This window comes from Phasianus colchicus, chromosome 4, assembly GCF_987193195.1.
Source record: "Phasianus colchicus chromosome 4, bPhaCol1.hap1.1, whole genome shotgun sequence".
Taxonomy (NCBI): Eukaryota; Metazoa; Chordata; class Aves; order Galliformes; family Phasianidae; genus Phasianus; species Phasianus colchicus.
Window position 1 is genome coordinate 11,352,859 of NC_143439.1, and position 25,207 is coordinate 11,378,065.

The 25,207-nt window shown below is 45.4% G+C and overlaps 1 protein-coding gene across 4 annotated transcripts in view; it reads left to right on the forward strand.

Moving 5' to 3' along the window:
• The window catches only part of MAML3 (mastermind like transcriptional coactivator 3), a 201,691-nt gene that overhangs the window by 89,778 nt on the left and 86,706 nt on the right, over nt 1-25,207 (forward strand). The window contains exon 1 of one of the 4 annotated variants that reach the window (XM_090138647.1): nt 4,560-4,702. The exons of the other annotated variants lie outside the window; for them this stretch is intronic. Coding sequence (XP_089994773.1) covers nt 4,694-4,702 — 9 coding nt within the window. The 5' untranslated portion in view covers nt 4,560-4,693. Of the gene's footprint in view, nt 1-4,559; nt 4,703-25,207 lie in introns of those variants that run through there. 4 annotated transcript variants of the gene reach the window in all.

Below are 25,207 nucleotides of genomic sequence, written 5' to 3' on the forward strand. Positions count from 1 at the left end.
CCATCACAGTGCTTGTGAGGTGAAGGTGTGGATGTTTCAGCTTCGTCCTGGGCACCGGCTCTGTGATACAGCCCAGGAGGGGGCTGCCCTCGCTCTTGGAGCGGGGCCCCCATTGCAACTCCAGCCAGAACCCAAGCACAGGATTTCTTGAGGTGATGTGCTCACGTCTGTGCTGCAGTGTCTCGGGGCCACCCTCTCCTTGCTTCTGTCCTGCACCAGCCTGGCAAGCCTGCCAGCCAGCGCCACAGCCACCAGTGCTTGGCCAAGCTGGGCTCTGCAGCTGCCAGAGCTGGGCTGTCACAGCCTCTTGTCTGCACAGGCGTAGCATTGGGTGCTTGAAGATGCAGGTTGGTGTTGTGCGGGATGTCAGCAGCACACTGCACACCTGGCGCCCATGGATGGCGGGGGGAGCAGCTGCTCTGCTTGTGGAAGTACTTCTGAAGCCCTGAAGGATGATTTAGGGAGGTCTCCAAGGAGGATTTTTTTTTCCCCTGCCTATTTATCACAGTTATCTTTTGGCTGAAGCTGGACTGATAACGCATACAGACTTGTAGTAGAGCTGTAAATCTCTCTAGCTCCAAATGCAAATTATTATTTTTTTTAGATCTTGGAGATCTTTGTCACAACAAGGCACTGAGTGTGTACTGCCCTTTAAATGTAGTTCCCATAACATGGCCGAGTCCTCATTTTCTTCTGTTTAACGAGAAGGGGAAGGATGATGAACATGTTTCGGGGACCTTCCTTAAACCATGTATTATTTGACACAATTATTGTCATAAAACTCCTGATCTTGAGTCTCGCTAAACTTAATAGTTGTAACCTATTATATCCTTTCTTGGATGGGAGCTGTAACAAGTTTTGTTGTCCTTCATCTTTCTTGAAATGAGGTAGCGAGCACAGTCTTCATGCACTCTCAAGCTTTTTACATATGGTTTCAGATGTTTTCCTTTTCCTGTATTAACACACCTCCCCTTGTTGTTCAGTCTTTGCCAGCTCTGTTCTGTGCAGAGCAGGTGGTGCTGGTGTCAGGAGTGCTGCCTGAGTGTCCTCCAGAGCAGTCAGAGTTAAGGGAACTCTCATCAGTGCACGTGAGTAAACTGCTGCTTCTTATGTGCATTGCCTTGCGTTTGTCTAAGCTAAATTTCAGCTGATCAGGGAATAATTCCTGAACATATTTGGAAATTATATTGTCATTGACTGAGGGAGAGAGGGAGAGAGGATAGAAATTAAATGGTCACAACATTTGCTTAATGTTTACTAGTGGAAAGGGAGGGCTCCTGTGAAATGAGACCAGTTTCTCACAATCTCATTTCTCTGTGCTGTTCTCTCTCTCTGTATTAAGTAACAGGATTAGGGAAGGCATGAAAGAAATTTCCTTTAGTTCTCTTTGTTTTGGGACAGCAGGGCAGTGTGAAGGGCCTGCTGCAGGACTGTTCTAGGGCACATCACAAGCAACCTCTCTGTTTTGATGCAGGGGGAAAAAAGCAGTGCAGTTCCCTCTTGCAGACCCTCCCTGCACTCTGGCAGGGGAGGCACTGCACTGCCCCATCTGCACTGGTCACTGCTGGCACATCCATCCTTGGCAAAGGCTGCCTTTGCTGCCACCGTGCACTTTCTGAATTGCTTCAAATGTAGGGGAAACTGTAACACCCATTGGTTTTGGTTGCCCCTAGTTTTCAAGTAGCAAATTTTGACCATCTTACCTGATTTTCATAAAGTGAAAAGCACCTAGGAAGTTTATTTCCTTTTTTATTTGCACTAACCAAACAGATTTTTCCTTCTCAAGCACCAGGAGCCTCACAGTTGCCACCACTTGCCTCTCTATACCAGAGTACATTAAGTTGACATATTGACCAGGAAACTAGAGGGCATATAGAAGTTCATCTCTTAGGAAGATTATTTATATGTAATCTTGTTGAAACTTCACTGATATTGTGGATTTATGTAAGGGAGTACATATGTATTTAGGGTATGTGTCTGTAAACTTTCTAGGCAGCCTGTGACAAATGAAAACAGAATGTTTCAAATGTGTTTCCATCTGTGGAGACCAAACACACCAGCTGAGCCACACACAGTTCCCGTTGCCTTCCAAGCCCTGAAGTCTGTGTGCTAAATCAGTGGGGGTGAACTGGGTTTGAGCAGCACCTTTAGATGAAGATTTGGCATATGAAGTATAGTTTATGTTGTGTGGGCTACTTTAAAGCAAAACTCTATGCATTCTTCAAAGAAAGTTTCTGTATTTTCATACCAACTGTTCTGTTTGATACACCACCAGAAGGTAATGCAGCACACGTTTAAGAGCATCTTTCTCTCTTGAGCATGCAATGTTGTTCCGGCTCGTGCTTCTCCCTGTGCACCCATCTGCTCTGGGACTTGTAACTGCACAAATCCCTTTGCTGACAAGCAGCAGCCAGGGAAAAGTGGCTGTGGTTACTGGTGAGATGAGAAGGGTGTGTGCTGGTAGGAAGACTGAGCTTGGCCTCTCTCTGTGAAAAAGACTGGCTTGTCAGAGACCCGCAGACTTTGGTGTGACCTTGACTGTGTCGCTGAATGTCTGAGGCTTTGGGGAAACCTGAACACCTTTAATATGTTTGGGATGGTTTGCTAGCACACCTGCTACTTTACCATTTCACTGCAGCATATACTGCAACCAGAGAGCTTTGGAAAGCAAGGTAGCAATGGAGATGTTGCAGTGTCACGTTTTAAGTACCTCCTCTGCTTTCCCTTTTTTCTTTTGGATTCAATATTTCAGCCTTTTCTCCCTTTCTGCCTACCCCTTTTATTCTCCAAGAGCACTCCCCCTCTCATGATGTACTGCTTTGTTCACTTGTTACTTTTCTAAAATGCTCTCTGGTCCAGCACTACACACTTGCATGTCCTGGGACCTCAATGCGTGCTACTAAAATAGTTTGCTGCCTATACAGTTATACTATCAAAGGTCCTGCCTATGGCCCATTACAAAATGAGGGTTTGGAACGCCTTATCTTTTCATCAGGAAAAGATGAACCATTTTCAATAATAGACTCTTGTTTGAAGAGAAATCACTCAGATATGCTGCAATTGGAATACCCAAATCGGAGGCTCAGCTCCTCCTCCTGGGGTCCTGGTGCAACTTTGATATGCAAACTCTGTCAAAAGGTTTTGAAGGCAGGAAGCTTGCCAGAAAGAAGAACACAGAAAGTGGGGGAAGATCAAGCTATCAAAGGGGATGGTACTAACTGAAGGGAGGTCTGCAGCGATAAAGCTCCCATGGATCTTTTCCTTTCTCTTTGCTGGGATCCAAGAGCTGTCTTCCCCCACTTGAAATCCAAAGGTGAAGCAGTGGGCTTTAATATCTCCTGCTCTGTCAAGATGCAAGCAGCCCACCAGAGCCCAGAGAAGAGAGAGGGAAGGTGTGATTTACTTGTTTTCTTGCCAGCTTCATTGAATTTGGCTCACTGTGGGTCCCTCTCCTGCACTCGTAAAATGCACCTGAACTGGGTAGCAGAATAAATGTGATGAGTTCCTGGTCTGCCTTGAAAGACACGGAGTAGCACAGTCTTGCTCCTGGGCTTCCTCAGATACACATTTCCTGTATCGCTTACCTACCACGCAGGGTGGTTATGAGGATTAATTAGTTAATGTTTGTACAGCACTTTGAAGATGTAATGCACTATTAGGCTCTGGTCTCTGCTTGATGCATGAGTAGAACACCCATTAATGCTAATGGAGACTGCATGCATTTCTCAAGCAGGGAAGGAATACATAAATGCTAAATATAATTCTAATTATTATTGTATTTTACAGTATTACTTGATCAGCCTTTTTTAAATTGAACTTAATTTTTTTTTTTTTCACATGTAACTTGCAGAAATAAAGAATGTTCTTAATCTTACTTTCAAGAGCAAACTACTTCAGCCCCAGATAAGCAAGCATCCTTCATTCCTCATGTTTCATTGTGTTCTTCTCTTTGTAACCTGCATATCATCTGACCGGAGGTAGATGTCTGTGTTCTGCAATTGGCAGAGGTATCTTGCTAGCTAAGGAAGCAAACTCATAACACCTAGCACAAATAGTATTTGATTACTGCTAATTACAGCGCTGTCACATAGACGGGGGGAAAGAACGACGGCTGACTTTGTCAAATAGCAATGAAATAACCTGCTGTCTGTCTGCTGACTTAATGGCTTTAATTGCCAGCGCATAATCAAGATCTGGTGAATTTGTTTGAACATATCAGCAGGCACCAAATATTTCAATTAAGATCAAGTTGTATAACTAGTGTTACTCTAGCTAGAGCAAAATTCTAGCAAATTCAGATTTTTGAGGCTCCCAAAAGGGTACCTAGTGGCAAGAGCTAGCAAGCAAACTGATGGCTGGATTTTTTTCAGAAGTTGAGTGACCCTCTTCTCTTCGGATGTTACTGGAACCGTGTGGTTGGTTCTCTTTGATTTGTTTTCCATCTGGTGTGTTTCTCAGGCTGATGTCCTCCAGCAGTCCATGCATTTCTACTGTGACCCCTTTCCCAGGCACAAGGTGCAAGGCCGGGACTGTGATGTGCCATGAGGACTACAGCGTCCCTGAGGAATGTCTGCCCCAGTCTTCAGAAGAAGCCCAGCACAGCACAGCAGTGTGACCCAAAAGGCAGTCTTAGTTTTCCTCGCAGAAAAACTGTGGCCTAGCACATCCGAAGAAGTCTTTTTCTTCCGTGTAAATGATAGAGGTATTTTTCTTTTGTCCCTCATCCTCTTGCGAAAGCAGTCTTTTTTAAGAGATCAGCCCCTTTCTACAGCCAATGGGTGCTATATGAGAAAAGGTTTGGGGTGAATGTTTGAATTATGTTCAGTTTTGACAATTGAATTTGTCCCCAACTATCTAAAGCCACTTTATTCACATCAAAGCCTCAGTCAAAGATTTTTGCTCTATCCTGGAAGGATCCTTCCTTCAGGGATTGGTGCCATTCAACCAGATTATTAGCAGCTTCTTAAACACAGAAGAACAGGCCCTTGTGATAAAACCTGTGAGGCCATGACCTGGACCTGCCCTTGTTCTTTCATGAACTGAGGTAGGGGGAATCTTGTATCTTCCCAAGGCCACTTTTGAGTCGTACAGACTGCACCTCCCTGTCCTGTTTATTCAGGATACTTGGAAAGACCAACCCCTACCAAGTTGTGCCCATTCACCTCAGCAGTTGCTCTCTAGCTGTTCTATGAATTTTCTGTTTAGTTGTTACACAGACGTGACAGAGATTTGGCTGGACTGATGGATGGGTGTTCTTGGCACTGAGGACTGCCTTATTTTAAGCTGGTCTTAGCTTTGATGGTTCTAATTCTTGCCTTCGTATCACAGCCTATGCCAGTCTGTATGTTGCTACTTTATCTGATCTTCTCTTAATTTTGTTCACATACTGTTCAATCCAGCTTTGCTTGACCCCAAGACACAGCAATAGCCTATTCTCTGCCCGCCCCGAGTCCTTTCTGTTTGCTTTGAAGAACCTTTAGAAAGTTGTACTGCCTCCTGCGTGGTTCTGGCAAAGCTGGAATCAGTTGTGTATGCGCTTAGTGGGAGCTGTCAGCACTCCACAAGTCTCAGATCAGACCTGGCATTCGAGAGCTGAAAACAACCCCCAAAATGCAGAGATGGTGCACGATTGGCAGATTTACATTTGCAAAAAAGAAAAAAAAAAAAAAGCTGTGTGACTAGTTAGAAGTTACTTTAGCTAGACAATAAAAGCCTGTAGCTGGGAAAGGAATAAGGAAGGAAAAAAAAAAGAGTGAGTTTTCTTCCTCCATTTTTTTTCCTTTCTGAGTTAAAGAAGAGAAGCCTAGATCATGAAACACTCTGGTGTTTTGCTTCTTCTGAATGCGTGTGCATGTGTTTCAGTGAGTTTTCAGTCTTTTAATTTGTTCTGTAGAAGGAACTTTTAAAGAAACAGATAAGCTGATATTGTAACAATGGGGTAAGGCAGTGATGCCAAGCAAGGTCAGTGTGCTTGTGTATTGATGAGGCCAAAGAGCGGGAGGACTGAAGAGGGTTTGTATTCTGAGTATTCTTTGTGCTTGCTACCCTTGAATCTAAATTTAACTGAATTCAGGAAACCTTAATCACAAAGGAACCTGCTCTTTTTTTTTTCTTTTCCCCCTCCCTATTCCTTTCCCAGCTACAGGCTTTTATTGTCCAGCTAAAGTAACTTCTAACTAGCCACACAGCTGTGCTGCTCAATGGCTGTGGTATGGATTTTCCATCTCTGCCAACACAGAAGATGCTGGGACAGCAGCTGCTGAACCATCACACATAAAAACCACCATTTTCATGAACAGGGAAAAGTTGGTTCCCTATTTCTAAGGGGAAAGTAACCAAAGTAAACAGAGCTTTTACACTCTGTTATTTTGCCAGTGTGCTTTGCATTTTCTGTGTCTCACTGGCTCTGTTGCACATAGGTAGCTCTAAAACAGCTTCCATGTCACGAACCTCACCTCTATGCTCTATCATGCAGTAGATTGTGTTTCTCCTGGTGTTCCATTTCACCACCTGCCTGTCATCATAGGTGCCCGTAACAGGCCCAGTGTTTGGTGAATCGGTACAGCAAGGCAGTTGCTTCTGTTTACGCCACCCAAGGACCCCTTGTGAAATATAACGATCTACCTTTTGTAGCTCCAAGCAAACTTTGCCGATGTCATTATTGTCAGTTGAATCTTCATTAGTTTGCATCCTGTCTATCATTTTTCCAGCATTCCTGACTTGTTTACTTCTGCTCGAAAGCTGTGAGCTTTGGTAATTTTCCAAGTTGTCGTCTTACGCTTCCAAAATCACCAGATTTCTTTTGTTTGTGACAGTACGGACTATGAAGTGTCCTGTACTCTCTGGCAGAGAGGCTCCAGTCGGATTTCTAAAAACGGAGAACTCTTTTTTTTCCTTCTAATTGTTTTCCCCACAGATGTTGCTTTGTGCCGGTGCGTCAGTCTGCTAGGGTGAGCAGCAGTTAGGCATCCTGCTCTCAGTTCACACCACCTTTAACATTAATGAAGTGTGGGGATTGCCTCGATAGCAACTGTGTGAAATCCTGACTGTTTTTACATTGCCTTTTAAATTGGGTCAGAAATAATATTCCTGGAATGGCCCTACTGGAAAGAACTGTATTGAGGGAGGTGGTGAGGGAGGCAGCAGAAAGCCTGCAATGAGAGGTGCTGAGCTGAGCAAGGGTAGGTGTGATGGATGGCAAACTCCTTGCTGCTCACTCTCATGTTTTGATTATTTTTGTGATCCTGGTTTTATTTTTGCTGATAGAACTTCCATTGGATGCCCTTCTACAGAAAACTTCCTAATTTTCCTGCATAGTTAATATTCAGATATAAAGGAACTATTACAGTTTAAATGATGAATAGATGCTAATTTATACATATATACTTACACTCAGAATGCGTAATTAATGATCTTCTGTGTCAGTCACGGATATGCAAATGACTGCATTTTGCAACTCTTAACATAATTGTGTTGCCCTGTCTGGCTTCAGTTTGGGGAATGTTTTTGCTGCAGTTAGGAGAACAGCCTGCAGGCAGGTGATGTCTCACCGCTGCAGCTGATGTGGCCCTCCTGGTCGTGCTGTCGGTTCTACAATTGAAATGGCAGCAGCGAAGAGTATGGCTGCTATCTATCTGTGCTGCTCAGACAGAACCACGTCAGTCCCGTTCTGTCTGTGTGCCCCTTAGCAGACATACAGAGCACAGTGCCTTCGCTAGAGCAGGAACCAGGCAAGAGGACACGAGCACCTCTGGGCAGCCTGGCTGTCCCCATCTGTCACACAGGGACCAGTGCCCGCCGTGCCGACGCCTCAAATGTGGGTGCTTGTCACGAAGCTGGTGTTCCTCATCTTTCTCTTTAAGAACTGTCTGCATCCACGGCACGGGGAAAGATTCATCACGTATTTTATTAAGGCTTGTGGGTAGGCTTCGCTACATAAATAATTTTACCTCCCATAATTACAGAGAACATTAATAAAAACGATGATTTTTCAACTGTGATATGAATTTGCATTGAAGCTGGTCCAAATTTGCAATTCTTGGGATTTGGACAAAGGACAATGAGCAGGGTCAGTTATTTTTATTGCTGTCTTTCTGGTTTCTTGAACTGAAAACAGCTGTGAGGGAGGAAAAAGAACCCCAAAACAAAATCTGATAAATCTCATGCGATTACTGCCCACGGAAGACACAATTTAAGGGATTAAGTGAGGGAAGTTCCTTCCTGACTCCCCAGCACTGATGTCAGGGTGCAGCCTCGGTTGGGAGCTCAGCAGGGCTCTTAGGACAGGGCCATTCAGCAGCGGATCTTTGTTAATGGTTTCCCCTGGGTGCGCAGGGAGATTTTTAGAAAATCAGGAGTTCGTGTTTCTGGGGGTGGTGGGGGTCTCATTAGGGTTATGGACAGGAACATGCCTGGAGAACAGCCTCCTCGTGCAGCCTGCAGCTGGGCACAGTGAGCGATGCTGCACGGTGAGGTGCTCACAGCCAGGGAAGGGCTGGGCTGGCTGCTGCTCCTGGCTGTGCCAGAATTGCCCCTGTCAGCAGGGTGCACGGCTCTACGCTTAGCCTGGCTCTGAAATCACCACTGGGACTCGCAAAGAGCTCACAGCAGCATGGCTATCGAGTCATGCTGCAAATTGATCCTGCAGGCTGTGATGTCGGGCCCTGGCCAGGGAGGTTATTGATTTCAGACAGACAGCCCGGCAGGCCGTATGATCTATGCTGTTGTGCCGCTGCCTCGCTTACAAGTTATGGCCATCACGACACAGGCATCCAGCAGCTCCGTGACATCGCGTGCTTCATCACCTCTGGATGTGTTACTCAGCTCTCAGTGCAGGGGTGAGGAGGATCCAGGCAGCAAATGCAGGAGAGATGGAGCTCCCTGCAGGAGCAGCAGCGTGCAGAGGAATGAATGTGCTTCCCATGCGCTCCTCAGCACTCTTGTCTTCTGCAAAGTGCTGGACCTCTTGCCAAAATGCTGAGGCTTGAGTGTCCTGCCATGAGGTGTAGGTGAAATCTGTAATTGGTTGCAGCTCTTTAGAGGGACGCTCAGGTGCCGAGGGTTTTTTAGTGCGTACTGTTTGAATGCTGTGAGGTACTGACATCATCTTAGGCAGAGATCCTAGGTCTTTCTGTTCTAAGTGTATATATGCCTATTGGCATCGTAAGTATCAACAAAGTAAGGAAAATCAGGGAAGGTTATTTAATTCCAAGCAAGGATTTACAATATAATCAAGAACTTGCTTCTTAAGTTTTCTTTAAATTTGGGGTACTCAGCACACATCACCTGTAGCATAACTCATATGTACAAATACTGAAGGAGAACTGGAAACTTCTGTTACAGGGGCAGCTTTTGGTGTGTGTTGTTACAAGATACTGTAGAGAAGTTTTTCCACAGATGGGTATTTTCCAGTGGAATCGTAAGAAAATCCTCATTTGGTTATTTTCATATAGGAAAAAAAGGATTCTCTATCAGCTTGGGAGTTACAGGAAACAACAGCCATGTGGCTTTTTACTTCTTCCATCTGCTCCTTCTAGAACCCAGGAAAAGGCTTGACAAGCTTTGTTTGTGAAAGGAGGAGCAAGTTGGTACATAAGCACAGTTTGAGAGATGCATTTGGCACCTAGGCTGGTTCGTGAGTGTTTTTGCTTTTGCACAGGGTGTTTTAAAATTTGGGTAGAGATACTGGCATACCTGAGTGCATTAGTGGAGATGCCAATACCTCCAGGGCATGGCAAGCTGGGGACCTCAACTTTGTGGTGATGTTTCTACAGTCTTGTTTGGTTGTCCACTGGGTGTTTTCAGTGTTCATCTAGCTTCATCTGCTTTAAAAATAAGCAAATGAAGGACAAAAATTGCTTTTGGAGTTAAACGAGGGAGGAGAAGTTCATGAAGCTGCTGGAAAAACAACCCAGCCACCCTAAGCGAGCCAATAGTAGGGAAAGAAATACAACACTTGTTGTGTGAAACTTTCCTCTTTGTGTGCATCGGCCACAAAAATAGAAATACCAGGATCAAAGCTCTATTGGTTAATGAAAAAGGTGAGGCTGCTCCAAGCTGCACTAATCACGTTCTTCCCCGAGATACGCAGGTTACCTTGGTAGCTACTGCTGCACAAGTGCAAGTTTGAGTCTGCACCTTCCGACATTTCTACTTCTGTTCCTTCTCTCTGCCCGCGTTGGCTTTGTGGTCACTTTCAGCCATGTCAGCATGTTGAAAATTGCTGACAGTAAACAGTGGAGGCATGCATGCATGCTACCGAAAAAAAACCCACAAGGAAAACAGTCTTGGGTAGAGGGTGGATTTGCTCCCTGTTACATGTTCACTGCTTCCAGGCACAGTCTTGAGCCCCCTGAAAAACACAGGGCTTAGAGTATTTTACTTCTACTTTTTAAAGGCAAACAATAGAAGACAGCTTGCTTTTCTGCATGCATTTTGGTTTGTGCAGTGGGGGAAAGGTTTACGCAGATTAGATGCTGGGCAGGAGAGGGCTGTGGCCGTGCAGGAATGGCCTGGGGCAGCACAGCCTGGGGCACGCTTGGGGATATCACTGTGCTGTGTCTGTGCTCCCACTGCCTGCCTGCAGGCTTGGCAAGGCTGGGTCAGCACCGGTGGAGCTGAGCGGCTCCAGGCTCCTGCTCTGGCCTGGGTGCTGCACCAGTGGATGATGCTGCATATGGCCCCATGCCCCATGTTGATCCAGTGCTTTGCTCAGTTTACTAGGTGCAAAGAGGGAGTAGGCTGGGCTCACTCAGAAACGGATTTTGCTGGAAGCCTGCTTCTATTTTTACAGGAGTTTATTCAGCTGCTGTGGAGCTACTGCTGCTGTCTGAAGCAATGGCAGCATGCACCTTGCTGGAAGTGCTTGTGCTGCCTCGTGTCATGTCACCCCTGAGCCAGGACCCCTCTGTAACTGGGCACTGCTGCGAGGGCAAGCCTGCAGCATCTGTCCTCTTCCCTTTCCAGTGCAGAGGTGGGACAGGGTCTGCAGCCTGATTCAGAAACACAGGGTAATGCAGGACTCAGCCTCCTTTCTCTGAGATTGCAGGACACAGGAATTAGTAGCTATTCTGCCTACAGCTGATGCAGTTAGGATCAGAATTTGGACCCTATCTATTTTAGGAATTGTTTTAGAACATGGTTTCCAAACTCTGTTTCAGCTTGCTCTAATCTCATTCACATTACAGTCGAGGATAGATCAGGCTGGGCTAGCTTAAATCTCTACTTCAGACTGACTTGAACAAAGACAACCCAAAGCTGATGGAGCCAGCTGAAGGTACAGCAGTAGGCGAGGCAGCTGCTGGAAGCTGGAGAAGAGATGGATGTTAGGGGGAAACTAAAGGATACGCCTGCCCTCAGTGCTGGGGGCGCTGCTCCCTGCTTACACTGCCAGTCCTACCTGCACAGTGCACAGGCAATAAATGACAATGTTTTGTTTCCTGATGTTAGGGATTGCCTTCAGGTCCTGCCACTAAGCTCCCTCCGTTCAAGCCCCAAACATTTTTCAAGAATTTATAGGAGGGTGCTGGCATATAATGACTAATTTTGTAAATCCAGCGCTAGAAAGGGGGGCTGTACATCGGAGTGACTTCTGCTATATTTAGAATAAAACTTCATGCTCTCGTTGTCAGGATGTGAGCTTAATTACAGCGTGCTGCAAACTTTGCCTTTGTGAAGGATATTTTTCTGCACTGCTTGCTTCAAAAAGCCCAGTTTTGCTGCTATTTTTATGATGTTTTTGTAACAGCAGCAGGAGTTGAAAGGGGTTTGGTGAAACCGGAGAGGGATCCTCTGACACCCAGTGATAGCAGCTGTGTGGTTCCCAGCTCGGAACTCCTCACCAGCTGAAATGAATCAATGTCAGGAGGAAGGCGTAGCCAGTTGCTGTTCCTTTTTTTCTCCTTTTGTAACTTGCAATTCACTTTTCTATTATACCCTGACATTATCTGTTAAGATTTCGATACGGATCCACTTTTGCTGCTGTGTTTATGATCGGGTAACTTGTTAGAGGGCTGCAACAGAAATATAAAGCTGGTAAGTTAGCAAGTTTTACATCCAAAACCAATGAAAAGGTGCACATGATGCAGACTCCCTGCCTTAAAGAGAGAGCTGCCAGCTTTTCACAGTGGTTGCTGAGCCGTAGGGAGGCTTATGTCCTTATCAGAGCATCGCAGTGTGGTTCGCAGAGGCTGGCACACTCTGCTCCAGATAACAGCAGAGCTGCTGCACCTTTGGTGTGGTGGTAGCAGGTGTGTGATGTGTGCGTTGTACCAGAGCAGCAAAGGATGATGCTTAAAAGTCAGGAAGTGTGTGCGAGTACATGAGAAACCTTCACCTTCCCTTGCCTAGGTGTGGGTTGATCCAGTCATAGTGAATTTTGGGGGGGAGGAGTTTGGCTGGTTTGTTTTTATGGCCACACAATTCAGAGGGATTCCTCTGAAAGGAGAGATGTGCACGTTTCTCCTGCTGGCAGGAGCGCGGGGTGTTGGCTGGGCTGATGGGGAGCTGCACCAAGGTGCTCTGCGTGCAGTCAGACATGGGTTTGGCAGTCCAGGTTCATCCTGCACCTAGGAAATGAGTCCTTAAAGAAACAGTATAATTCAAAGTAAGCAGCGTCTGCTTTGCTATTTGTTATGTTTATGTTTCATATTGACTGGAGCTGCTGTAAAATTTGAAAAAAAAAAAAAAAAGCAAAAAACAAAAACACCTTTTTAATGGCAGCCGTGAAGTTTTCTGCAAAATATTTAATTTGCCAACATGTTATACTGAAAAATAAATGTGACATAACTTGCTGGAATAAAGCATTATTTTCACTTTTGCAAATAGTAATGTAAATGTTAAATTTGCTTTTATTTTTCCCTGTTGGCTTTAAAGAGAAAATAAAATAATTGGCCAGATGTCTTTGAGATTTGATGATAGATTATGCAGCGCATAAGCTTGACACCCGGTAGAAATTCTCCTTTCTGCAAAGCTTTTATAATGTAACAATATAAATTCATGCATCTCAGGTAAACTGCTTTCCTGCCCCCGTGGGATTCGTGCAAATTTCCCCTATTAGCACAGTGCAAGGATTCTGTTGAGACTGTTCACCTGACGAGCAGGAATCCACACAAGTGGCATTTGCAAAATCCCAGCTGAGAGAGACTCCAGTTGCACAAAAGAATATTTGAAAACATTTTTAATTTAGACAGGACTGTGCTCAACAGCATTCCAGCATCTTGCTAGCAAATAGCTGCGTCGCCACAATAATAAGCAACAGCGATGGCTGGAGGTGGGTAAGGTAATTCAGGATCACAAGGGGGTGTTTTGTCTGTGTGCTGTGTATCGTGGCTTTGTTTAACATTATCATGGCAGCCTTCCCCCGAGCAGGGTGCTCACTTCCTATCTGCAGGATGGAAAGCTCCCTCAGTTTCTGAAAAACTTGCGTGTCCCTCTGTTCCCAGAAACTTTCTCAAGTAGCGTCGCTATCTGCGAGACAAAAAAATAAACCTCCCTTGTCCTTGGTTTCCCTGGGATGTTGGGCTGCTGGCTCCAACGGTATTTCTCACAGAACAGGAAAGAATTTGTTGAGCTGAATTTACTAATTATGAGCCAAATATTGACATTTTAATTCTGTGCTTACCTATTCTAAGACAATGTAAAAACAGAGCCAAGACCTTCATAGTTCCATTTTTGTTTTACTGATGGTACGCCACAGCAGAAGTGCATTATGTTGGAAAGTAAAATGAATATTTTGCCTAGAATAACTTTGGTATGTTTATCTGTTTCTTTAAACATTATTGAGACATTAAAAGAAACCTTTTCTGTCACTGAGATCTAAGCATTCGTCTTTAGACAATTCTTACTGCAATTAAGAACTGCATAACAATCTGATTGTTATGAGTCAAAGTAATAAATGAGTACAGATGAATATTTGGCTGGAAAAAAGGGAGAGTGAGACTTGTCTTTCTGTGGGCTGTGTGGTAAAAAAGCTCTTGCATGGAGGCGAGAGCTTGTGGAAGATTGAAAGGAATTGAAACTGATGATTTAATATACTTTCATAGGACAAATATTTTGACTAATACCTTGCTCAGGACATTATGGAAATGGCAAAGCAGAGCATTTCTTAGCTAAATGCCATTCTATTTGCGTGATGATATGAATTTGGCTGGCCAATGCTGCAAAGTACTGACTTACAGGGGCAGACTGGGCAGAGAGCTTTGTAAATAGAGCACTTGTACCTGGTGTTGGTCTCTTTCCATTCTCTCTGCTCTTTAAAGGTTTCTGTAGTAAGAAAGCTGCAGTGTGTATGTTCTGGTTTTCTTTTCCTGAAAGAAACCAAATATTCTTGTTTCAATTGCAGTATTGAGAACTAGGAGAACTTTATTAATACTAATGTCTCATTAATATATTGCTGCTCCACTGCATGGTGTTACTGCCAGCCCCTCAGAGCTGGCTCTGGAAGGGATGGCCAAATGGATAATGGGCACCTCAGGACCTTCTGTCCTTCCAGCTCCCTGCAGAAGTGCAGGTGTGTGGGAAGACAGTGCAGGGAAGCACTAGAGAGAACAGTGATGCTCTTTCTGCCTCCTTCCTCGCATAAGCAGTAGTGCTGGAAACTTCAAGCTCTTTACAGGGCAAGTCTTTCCATCACAGACAAAATAATGGCAGATCTGAGCTGAAGGTCACTTCTGTCACCTTCTCTTCCCAGACCCCAGTGCAGTGACAGTAAGGTTCTGGTTTCAAAACACACCCAGGAGGGACCTCAGGAGAGAGAAAGGCATGAAAGGTCAAAGAGCCTTGTGTCACTATAATACTTTTATCACCCAGCATCTTGTGGGACAAAGTAGCTTGCCTCCCAGACTACAGAGAGAAGGGCCGAAGAGGGCATTCCCTTTCCCTGCTTTCTTAAAATGAATGCTGGGTGATGTTTCTATTATTTCTCAGATGTTTTGGAAATAAACATCAACATGAGCCAGAGAAGCAGAGCTAGCCACTGCAGCTTTTTCACTCCACGAGGTTTCCTCTCCCTTCCTGTCAATTCTTCTTCTGAGGAGACCTCTCTGACTAAACCAGAAGCGGGCTCCTTTGTTTCTGGCTTTGTGTCAGCCCGTCAGCAGGTATGCTTTATGAGGCAGGATGAAGATGAAGTCTCAGAAGACCAAGTAATCAAAATGAGGGAGGCTGCCTACAAAGTACAACTCGAGTTGTCTCTGATTTTGTGGCATTCACAGCTGGCTTGTGGTCGTGGCTGGCACAAGGCAACTGGTTCGCAGTGGACCTCAGTCTTCACCGCTGTGTGTTATGTGCAAAATCTACCAGCTTCCTGAGGCCACTCTGGCCAGCAAGGAGTGGGCAGGCAGATGCTGCTGCAGCAATTAGTCGCCAAAATTGGGCAGCCCAAAGCCTGCCTGCTTGGCCTACCCATGATGTTTGTCTTGGTTTTGACTTGCAGCTGTTACCAGGCGGAGGATTTATGCAAAGAGAGATAAATTTAGAATTTTGTCAGTTCTGGGAGTTCTGATTCAGAGCGACCACTTGTTCAAACTGGAAAACAATCCCTCAGCTTGTACTGGAAGGCCTTCCAGTGAAGGCCTTGAGCAGATTGATACTATTTCTTTCAGTGTGGATGACGCTGCTGCTGCTGCTGGAATCTGCGTGCTTCCGAAGGAAAGCAGCAGAAAACACTGCAGAACTTGTCATTTTCCTACGTAGAACTATTAACATTGCTGCTAATGCAAAAGTGCTGAGAGGAGCATTACAGTTGCCTGGTTTTTGTTTTTGCTTGGAGTTTCTTACAATATCCCTTGTGCAGAGCAGAACAGAAGCACAGCTGAACAGAAGCAACTCGCAAAGGTCTGAAATGTGTAGTGAACTTTCTCACACATCCATATGCTTCATCATGCACTGAGAGGGAGGGAGGGAGGAGACTGTTATGAGCTAAGAGAGATGTGGTGATGTTTCCTATATAAAAAGAACATCACAGCAGCATGTCTAAGGCAGCATAATCTGATCCTGATGTTGATCTATGGGTTGCCGTGGGGCTTAATGTTGTCATATGAGGCCTGAATGACTTGGAGGGAGCTGGGTACCCATATTAAACCTGGGTGAGGTTTCTTGTGAGCATCAGTGTTAGTTGTCTTTGAATAGCATGGTTTTGATATCCTGGTTCCAGGCTGGCACTTGACTTTTGGTCTCTACAAAGCTCCCAGTGCTGGTTATCAGAATCACAAATTACTCAGAGGAGCTCAGTACTACTGATACTGTGGTCAGCATTAATAACCTTTTTCTCATCATCTAAACATGCATAAAGAAAAGAGAAAGTACTTCAGGCTTCTTAAAGCCCAACCAAAAACAAATGTAGTCAGCAGCTTCTGATGTGAGTTTTTTTTAATGTTCGGGCATATAATAACATTCCCATTAGATACGTTCTTTGAAATAAAGTGCAGCTGATGACTGCTTTGACATTTCTGTGCACCATTATGTGGTAGATTTGTGTGGTTAGTGACAGTAAATGCCAGTCTTACATTGCTGATTTCAAGGCAGTAACTATTGATGTGAACCGGCAGGAACAGAATGCATTTCCAAAAGTGTCTTTCAACTTCGGGGTACCTGTATGTTCAAAGGCCGAATGTTCAGAGATTTGAAACTTGGCACTTTTCCTTGATGTATGTAATTAAGGCTGCCTTAATATTTGAATTGTTCTGGAAATTGTGTGGTTTTTCCTCTTGTTTCTGCGAGTGACAGCCTAAAATTCCTCCCCCGGGCCAGTAACCTTGTCTTCTGTGGTGAGGTCTGTGCTTGCCTCCTCAGGGTCTCGAATCTGAGACTGCAGGTGACAGCCATCCCCACTCACTCCTCAGCCCACCAATATGCCATGCCTCTCTCCCACGTCTCACTGCTCCATCACGCTGACTCGCTGCTCACTTCTCTGTGAGTTCAGGAATGGCAAACATAGAGTTTAGTCTGTTCTGCTTGTTGGGATTTCTAATCTGATGGAACCTTGCTCCGCATTCCTATCTGGAGGAAATGAAGGAGGAAATGGCATTTTCTCCATCTCCTTTACCTCAGTGCCACCCTGTGCATAACCTGATGAGACAATACTATGCTTGAGAAACACTTAAGGGATTTTCTTTTTTTTCCCCAGCTTTTTTTCCTGACATGCAGATTCCTGAAATACAGATTCTGTCTTTCCCTCCATTTGCCTTGAAAGTGTGAATTGTAAGTGCTCAAAATCTAAGCTGATAACAGGTACTAGATGTACAGACATCAGTTTACTACTCTTTCCTTCCATAACGCTGATTAATTGTAAACACTCTGCATTGTGTAGGCTTTGCTTCTGGAAAAATCCATTTTATTCTTGGGAATGATTCACTCAAAATGTAAGTGCATAGCTATGCTATCATGGCGCATATTATTCAGTGGGGATGGGAAGGAGGAAACACTTGCTGCTCTAAACCTCAGTGTGTTTTTTTTTTTGCATATCTCCTTGGGCCAGATTCCTCTCAAAGATGGAAACTAGTCAGTCCCCTCTGAGGGATCGTTTTAAATCTAAGAATGAAATATGTCTCAAGCAAGTAAGAAGTGTGCAATGTGTGCCTCTGAGAAACTGACCTCAATAGTAAGGTAACAGTTCCAACCTGAAATTAAACTTCCCATGGAGGTTAATCTGCAGTAGCCCTGTCTATACATCTGTTTTCTTTCTTGTGCTGGTCCATATCTGAAAACAAGTGTGGTGGCAGCCAGGGCTTGGTGTCCAAGGAGACTCTGGTTTGAAGGGAGCAAGTAAAAAACTGGAAGTCCACAGAGTATGAGGAGAGCTGGGTGGAAGCAGACCTTGAAGAAACTGGAAGGGTCCATTCAGTCCCTTACTAGAGTCCCAAAATATCTCTTCAGTGCTGAGTGGTGGTTCACCTCCAGATGGGAGGACAAGAGGTAGCAGACTCTCTAGTTACTGTGCCGGAGTTAAGAGAGTGAAAATAGCACCTGGAATACCTCATATTATGTAAAAGCTTGTGATACAGCTCCCAGTTCATCTCAAAGCTGAGGGCATGGCTGGTGTCAGGACCTGCAGCTTGTTGGCCCGTCAACTTGGTGGGTTCAGGAAGCAGGAAAGCTTATGCTGTTCTGAGTGGTAAATCATGATATAAAAAAAGAAAGAGAAAACCTTGTCTTCTGTGCAGGTGATGGTGAGGGTGCAAAGCTCTTCTCTGACTGTAGCAAGTGCTGATCTTTGTGGGATGAATTGTGGTTGCACCCTCCTGCAGGACTCGTCTGCAGCTTCCTCTCACTACTGCGTTCAGGCAAGTGGGAAATCTACCTTTCCTGTCAGTCAGAGCTTCCCCAAGTAGCAGCAGAAGGACAAACCTGGCAGGATTCTTGTCAGTTTTGCTGCGCCCATAGGGTACTGATTATCATTAATGAGTCTTATTGATTTCGCTGTGCAGCTTCTTGGGAACAACAGGAGCAGCCTGCCTGCAGACTCAGAAACACAGCACAGCAGTGGGTTGTGTTTGGAAAGTTATCCCTGAAGTTGCAAGGGCTGTATTTTTCTGTTTTGTTTAGTTCAAATTAAAGGCTGGATTCTGCACAGGCTAATGATTTTGAGAGCCACATCCTTCCCCAGTTGCATCGGGAAAGCACTGCACTTCCCACTGGTGAGGAAGTGAGTGGGCTTAAGCTCTTAAGAGAAGCAGCGCTCTCAGTTTCAAGAGAGGAAAGAAGTCGTAACATGACAAGAGTCTCTCAAGGCCCTCAGGAGCTGATGCTTTCAAGGCAGCCTGGTTCTTGTTTGTTTTGGTTCTGGTTGGCGCTGGCTGCTGCCTTGCTCTTCCCTCGAGGCTGATACTCTTTGCCCTGCCTTAGCAGCAACTCTTCTTGTAAGGTGCTTTCCTGTGGAAATTACATTCCCAGGGTCAAAGCCCCAGTGGCAGCAGAGTGTTTGGAGGGATTCCCCCTTTACCTAGACATGATGTCTCCAGCTCATCCTCCCTCAGCCCTGGCAAGGAATGCCAACAAAAACAACTGCTGTTTGCTTGCTTGTTTATATTTTGCTATAAAGCTGGAAATTGGAAAGTTACTGTGCGTGCCCTCCTCTCCCCCAGCCTTCTTTATTAAAAAAAAAAAAAGAAAAAAAGCCGTTTCCCAACATTCGCCCTCAGGCTGAACGCCCCTGGTTCCTGTCAGAGCTCCCCAGGCAGCTGCTCTCACCAGCCGTGCTCAGGCCCTTCTGGCATCCTGCTGCCTGCCTGGAGTTTGGAGCCCGTGGGGGCTCAGCAGTGTGCGGAAGGCAAGATCCTGGGGTTAACTCCATCCTCTCCCCGCCGGTTGTTTTCCTGCTTTGTAAAAACAAATAAGGAAACAATCTCTCCCCTCACATGCCCTTTTGTAAAATTAGACAGTGCTTCCTTTGACTGCCCTACTCATTCCAGTGCTGAGAACAGCGATGTGTCCTGGAGTGACAGCAGCCAGGTGACACTTATCCCCAGTAATCAGTCAGCGCTGGCCTCCCAGCCTTTCAGCCCACACTGCTCAGATCCCCCATGTGTCTGACCTGTGGGGGCTTTGCTGGGAAAGCACAGCTTGATCTCTAAGCCCATTAGCCATGTGCTGGCCGTCCCGTGCTGGTGCGGCACAGCTGGCTCTGATGCAGGCAAGCCTCAGCTTTGCCCTGCCTGCCACCTCGGTACAGGGGTGAGCTTGGCCTGCAGATCAGGATTCTGCTCCTGGGGGGCAGATTTCCCTTCTATGAGGCTGCCTACCTGTGAGCATGATCCCAGCACTATGGAAATGGAAAGGGGACAGCAGCCCGTGTGGGGCATGGCCAGGGGCATGGGGCCTCGTGCCCCAGCAGTCTGATATGGCGTGGCAACCCCCCCTATATGGCCGTGGCGAGTGCTTGGAGAACTTTCCACAGCCTTGTGAAGCTGCCCTTGGAGTGAGGCCATCTTAGACTCTGCTTAAAATTTAAAAAAAAAAAAGAAAAAAGAATAAAATGGAAACATTCCCTCCCTTCCCCCATCTCCTTATCTCTCACTTAAAAGCAGAGGAAGCAGAACATTTTAAAGAGGCTTTGTTTCTGTGGATTAAATGAACTGAAATACAGCTTCTTCCTCCCTTGATTTTCTGCCCTCGCCCAGGTAAAAAGCTGATCCATTGAAATATTGACTGTCATTAGTCTGAGGTTTGGATTTATTTCATCTCTCGATGAAGCACAGATCTTTTTTTGGTTACCATCAGCCCCCTCTCATCGCTGTTCCTGTGTAACACTTCCCCTTTGATATGACAATGACTTTGCACAGGGAAAGGACCTTTCCCAGAAAGAGAATTGTTTCAAGAACTGATGAAGGGTGAAAAGAAATTGGTAGCATATCATTAAAAAAGCAGAAGGAAAGCCAGCACACCTTGGCACACAGAAGAAAGGGGAGGGAAGTGGCTCTGAAGGCAGCAGAGAGCATTGCTAACAGGCCAGCTTAAAGCCCTCTTCACAACGTGCAGTTGCTCTCCCCAGCTCGCCCATTGATTTCCTCTTGCCCTCCATAGGCCTGGCTGCAGTTAAACCTTGTGTCCTCCACGTGATGCTGAACCGAATCAGATTTTGCTTTTAGTTGTTCGATCAAATTTTCCTTCCTTGAGCTTAGAAGGCACACTTGGGACTTCATGGTAATTGCCTCCCCACGCTGAACTGCTGATACCTTTATTGGATTGGCGTAGGGTTTCAGAGGACTGTGTTTAACATGCAGTGAGCCGCAGCAATGCAAACAGCTCCAGTGTTTAAACAAGCATCCATTAGGCCAGGAAACAAGAGAGTGCCAGCCCATTTGGTGCTCTTTAGTGCTGGCAGCTTAAGGTGAGTGGTGCAGTGGGGTTTGCGGGGGGGAGGTGCGGGGAGACACAAGTGCAGTGTCAGGAAGACAAGAGGAGCATCTCTGTTAGGGCTGTGGGGAGTGAGCGGGCAGAGGGAACTGTTGCGACTGGGGACATGTGCAAAGCTCATTAATATCTCATTATGTTCGAATTGCAGTCTCCCAGCAGATTGGCATTAACATGTGATGTGCTGGAGGAAGGGGCTACAGGAGCGCAGCAGGGATATTTTCAGCAAGCTATTTTTTCCTTTTTCCCTTTACGTTGAAGAAGCGGAAAAAATAGTGTGTGCAGAGCAAGGCGCCAGCAAACCACAGTGTTTTGTGCATTGGCCCAAGCTAGTACTATCCGAGACAAGAACAGTGCTCTGTTGGGCTTATCCTAGTACCCCCTTTCCATGAGTGCTTAACTCAGTTATAAAATTGGGCTCCATGTGGAACTTCCAGCTTTCAGGAACTCAGCTCGGGATTAATTCCCCCTACCTGATATTTTGCTTCCTTCTGTACGTTTGTGGGTAATGGGATGCTTGAAATACTTTTTCTCATGCTCCTTCACTGAACTAGCTTTTGTTTTATCCTTAACTGGAGCATTGCAGTCATTAGCTTATCAGCTGATAAGCTGCAGTCATTAGCTTATCAGCTGACATCGGTGCCCATACTGGCTTCTGCAGTACCACATACATTTTTCTGATAAAATCTTGGCTGCCATGTCACTGGAAAATACCCATCAAGTTTTCAAGCCAGTTATTCCTTGACTCTATATACATGAACATATAAATCCTCCTAGAAAATGAAACTTCCAGCCGTGGCTTATCCAAGAAAGAAAAAACATTCAAGGACTTTTTATAGCAGGCTCTCCTCCATGTGCTCACAGTTACTAATTGCGTGATTTATCTTGGGAAGCTTTCATCAAGAAGGCTCCAGTCATGGGAGGGACGGAAAATGTACTTGAGTTGCACTCGGCAGCGCTGGGCGCTCGTGCAGAGGGATATTTACTGACATGTACCAATGAAACCTATGGTTTTGGCTTTTTTGCAGACAGCTAATCATTTCATTACTGCATAAAAAAATCATTTTAATAGGTGCTGTACTTGAGGAAGCAGACGTACCCAAACTGTAAGAAAATCATTCTCCTTCAGCTCTCTCTGTGCTACACGAGCAAAGCAACAGTCATACTAGCTCTGACTCTTACAGAATACTTGCAAACTGCAGGTCTTGGTTCAGATTGCAAATTATGTTTGAACTTTATTGCCCAGGCTGTTTGTTACGTATTTATCCTTCCGAGTAAACTTTCTTTTACTTTTATGGAACAATATTGGAGCCCTCCAGTGGCCAAACTAATCATTCTGAGTAATGGTGCTGAAGTTCTGCCAGGGAGGTTGACTCTTTCTTTCTTTAAAAAAAAAAAAAAAGTTGCAATTTTTTTGTATGCAAAATTTATGTAGAGTTTATTCAAGTCACAGCATCACATGTGAAGAGTAAGGAAAGCTAGGAAAAAAAATAAGTAGTCTCTTTGCATATCTAGGATGTCCACGTATTTGTTCTTATATATTTTCAAGAATTTAATGAGTCGATTGTTTAAATGAATTCAGACAGATGTCATTTTCTGAGAGGATTCATTTGTGCATATAAAGCAGAGAGCACACACTTGGAGTAGCATGACAATTCATGTTTCCTTTCCTGGCTGTGCTGTGGCTTTCCATCCGCGGTGCGGCTGCTCTGCTCTCCGGCAAAGCTGCTTTCTGCACACATTGTCATTCATGTCAGGGGCTGCAGCAGGTCGAACATTTCAGCCTGAAGGCTCCCTTGTCTGTTGTTCCCACTGGTCCCGGTCGCTTTCTGACTGCGATACCCATTCCGTGTGTGAGATAATGGATTTTATTTATACTGTATGCCCTGGGTGTTAGTATAAAGATTATTTTATGAGTTCTCCTTGTAAAGAATGTCAAAAACTAAGGGCTATCATGACCTGCGTATGGTAAGAAAGTTACCACGAGTCCTCCTTGTGGATACTGAGCTCCAGCAGTACTCCTTGGGAACCTAAAATCAGTGAGGATGGCCATTGTTACGCTGAAGTTCTGGGAGGAAGCGAAGGGTGACCAGGGGATAAGGAGAAAGTATATTCATTTCTTCATCTTTTAATAGGATGACCACAGTCTGATGTTCAGACCGTGTTCAAAGGGCAGTAAACGAGTGCTTGAGGTTGTTATTCCTGCGCCAACTCATCTTTGTTCAGGGGTCACTGGAAATGGTGTTCTATAGCTGCAGCTTTATAAAAACCTGTATTATCACCGGAATGCTTCAGGATGAGAGCACTCAAAAGCTGCTAGAGAGGGGTTTCTGTTTGTTTGTTGTTCAGTGAAAAGCCTCTAAGTAGATTTTCTTCTGCAGGCACTGTAGATTGAAGAACAATGGTACTGGAGCATTTAGCCCAGCATTCTCCCTGCATCAGCAGTCAGGAAGCAGAGTGCAAGAAGAGCAGGCATGGCACCAGCCCTTCCTTTCTGCTAGCCACTAGTGCCATAAGCCCAGCTGCAAGCAGTGGCTTTTTCAGCCCCTACACAAGTGATATTTCTGCTTATTCTTGAATAGTAGGGTGGAAATGAGGAAAGCTAAGAACTTGAGCTGCAGCAGAAACTTCTTGCTTGCACTGCAGATAGGGGTAGCTTGTGCAAATTTCTCTTGCCATATAGCTGGAATTCTGAAGCAACTCAAGACATTGTTTTGCCTCTCGTCTCTTCTGTGTGAGCTTGAGAGTTGCTAGAAGAAATGGTTGCCCAGCTCAAATTGACTTTCTGAGGAAGCTGCTGATGAGGTCAGCTGTTCTCATGGCTTTTTCAAGACCAGTAAACACTAGAAGCACTGGGAAGAGAGCAGTCAGAGAGATGGGGGCAGGCTGACAAGGATGAGAGCACGAAGAGGTTGTTGAGGTGTTGGAAGGAACATTGATGCTTTAGAGCCGCTTTGCTTTCTGCAGTCTTAGAGCTGACGTTTGAGATCTAAACTGTGGAAATATGGGAAAAATGTCATGAGAAGAATAAAGATGGCAACATACAAAGGAGAAGCTGGTGTTCCCCACCTGCTTAATGCATGGTTCATGCCCCGTGCCCTAAAGTCTCCCATCACCACAGAGCTGCTGCCATGGGTGCTGGCATTCCACTTGCATTTCTTAGCCTCAGATGAGAGTTTCAGGTGTCTGACGGCGCTGTGGGAAGCAGAGGAGACAAGGAGCTCTTAGCTTCGCACAGGGCAGCAGCTCTACAGCAATGCTCTCCCCAGTGCCTCCTGGTTGGATGTCTTTACTAAGAGACTGGGAACACCAGTGTGCGCAGGCTGTCTGGCAACCCTGCTGTGCGGGGACCAAGAGACCAGCGGGTACGGAGCTGTGCTTTAGTCAGAAACGTTGTGGTTTGAGCCGCTGCTAGACAGCAGCTGCTTAGGAAGATGGTGTTCCCAAAAAAGGCATCGTGCATTGCTGCAGGATCTGTCCCCTGCAGCTCTGCAGGGAGCCTTTTACCCAGAGTGCGTTCAGAGTCTCAATGCCTGGCAAGGTTTCCAGGCCTTGTGCTGAAAAAACAGCCTTGAGTTGCTTATGCTGCTGTACAGAGACGTGGGGAACACTGGAGGGGGAAAAATATCTGCTTTAGGTTCTGGCATGGCAGCCCTCTCTCATTAGCAGGCAAAGGAGAAGACTGCCACAACTTTACTGATGAGTCAGGAAAACAAACTATGTTTGCAGCGTTGAGTGCTTCTGTGGTTCTGAATTTGAAGTCTGGCAATGCCAGGCAGCTTTGGCTTTGGCAAAATTAAACACAAGAAAACCCACAAGTTACTGCTGTCCCCAGATGCGCTGAGACCACGATCTCCTGTAAATCCTTGCTGCAGCCACCAGGACCCAGAATATTCGAGGTTAGTTCTTGGCCTAGTGTCTTCCACCTGGCAGGGAAAAAAGTCACTCTGGGGCAGCTGTGCATTTTAAAGCTGGCCCTTAATGTAATTCTGAAGTATGCTAATTGCCAGGCTTTTGTTTTCATTTGACAGTTTTGAAAAGCTTAGAAGAAAGGAGAAAAAATAAAAGAGTATTGTAAATAGCCCTAGGAAAAACTCAACCTGCTGCCCATGTAATTTTCTTTATAAACAAGCTCTCATACTGAGGGAAGCTTTATCATACAGCAGACTTGCACAATTCTGTATGCCTGATACCTACTCAATTTTCCATCATTTCTTAAGCGTGCTTGCTCATTGTTGAAGTTGTTACTAAGGTTACTACCACTGTTATTAAATAAGGAAGAAGTGCTTGCCTATTCCAAAGCTTGTCTGTATTTCCCTGCTATCTATGTGTCTAATTAAACACAGTTTTTCTTTCT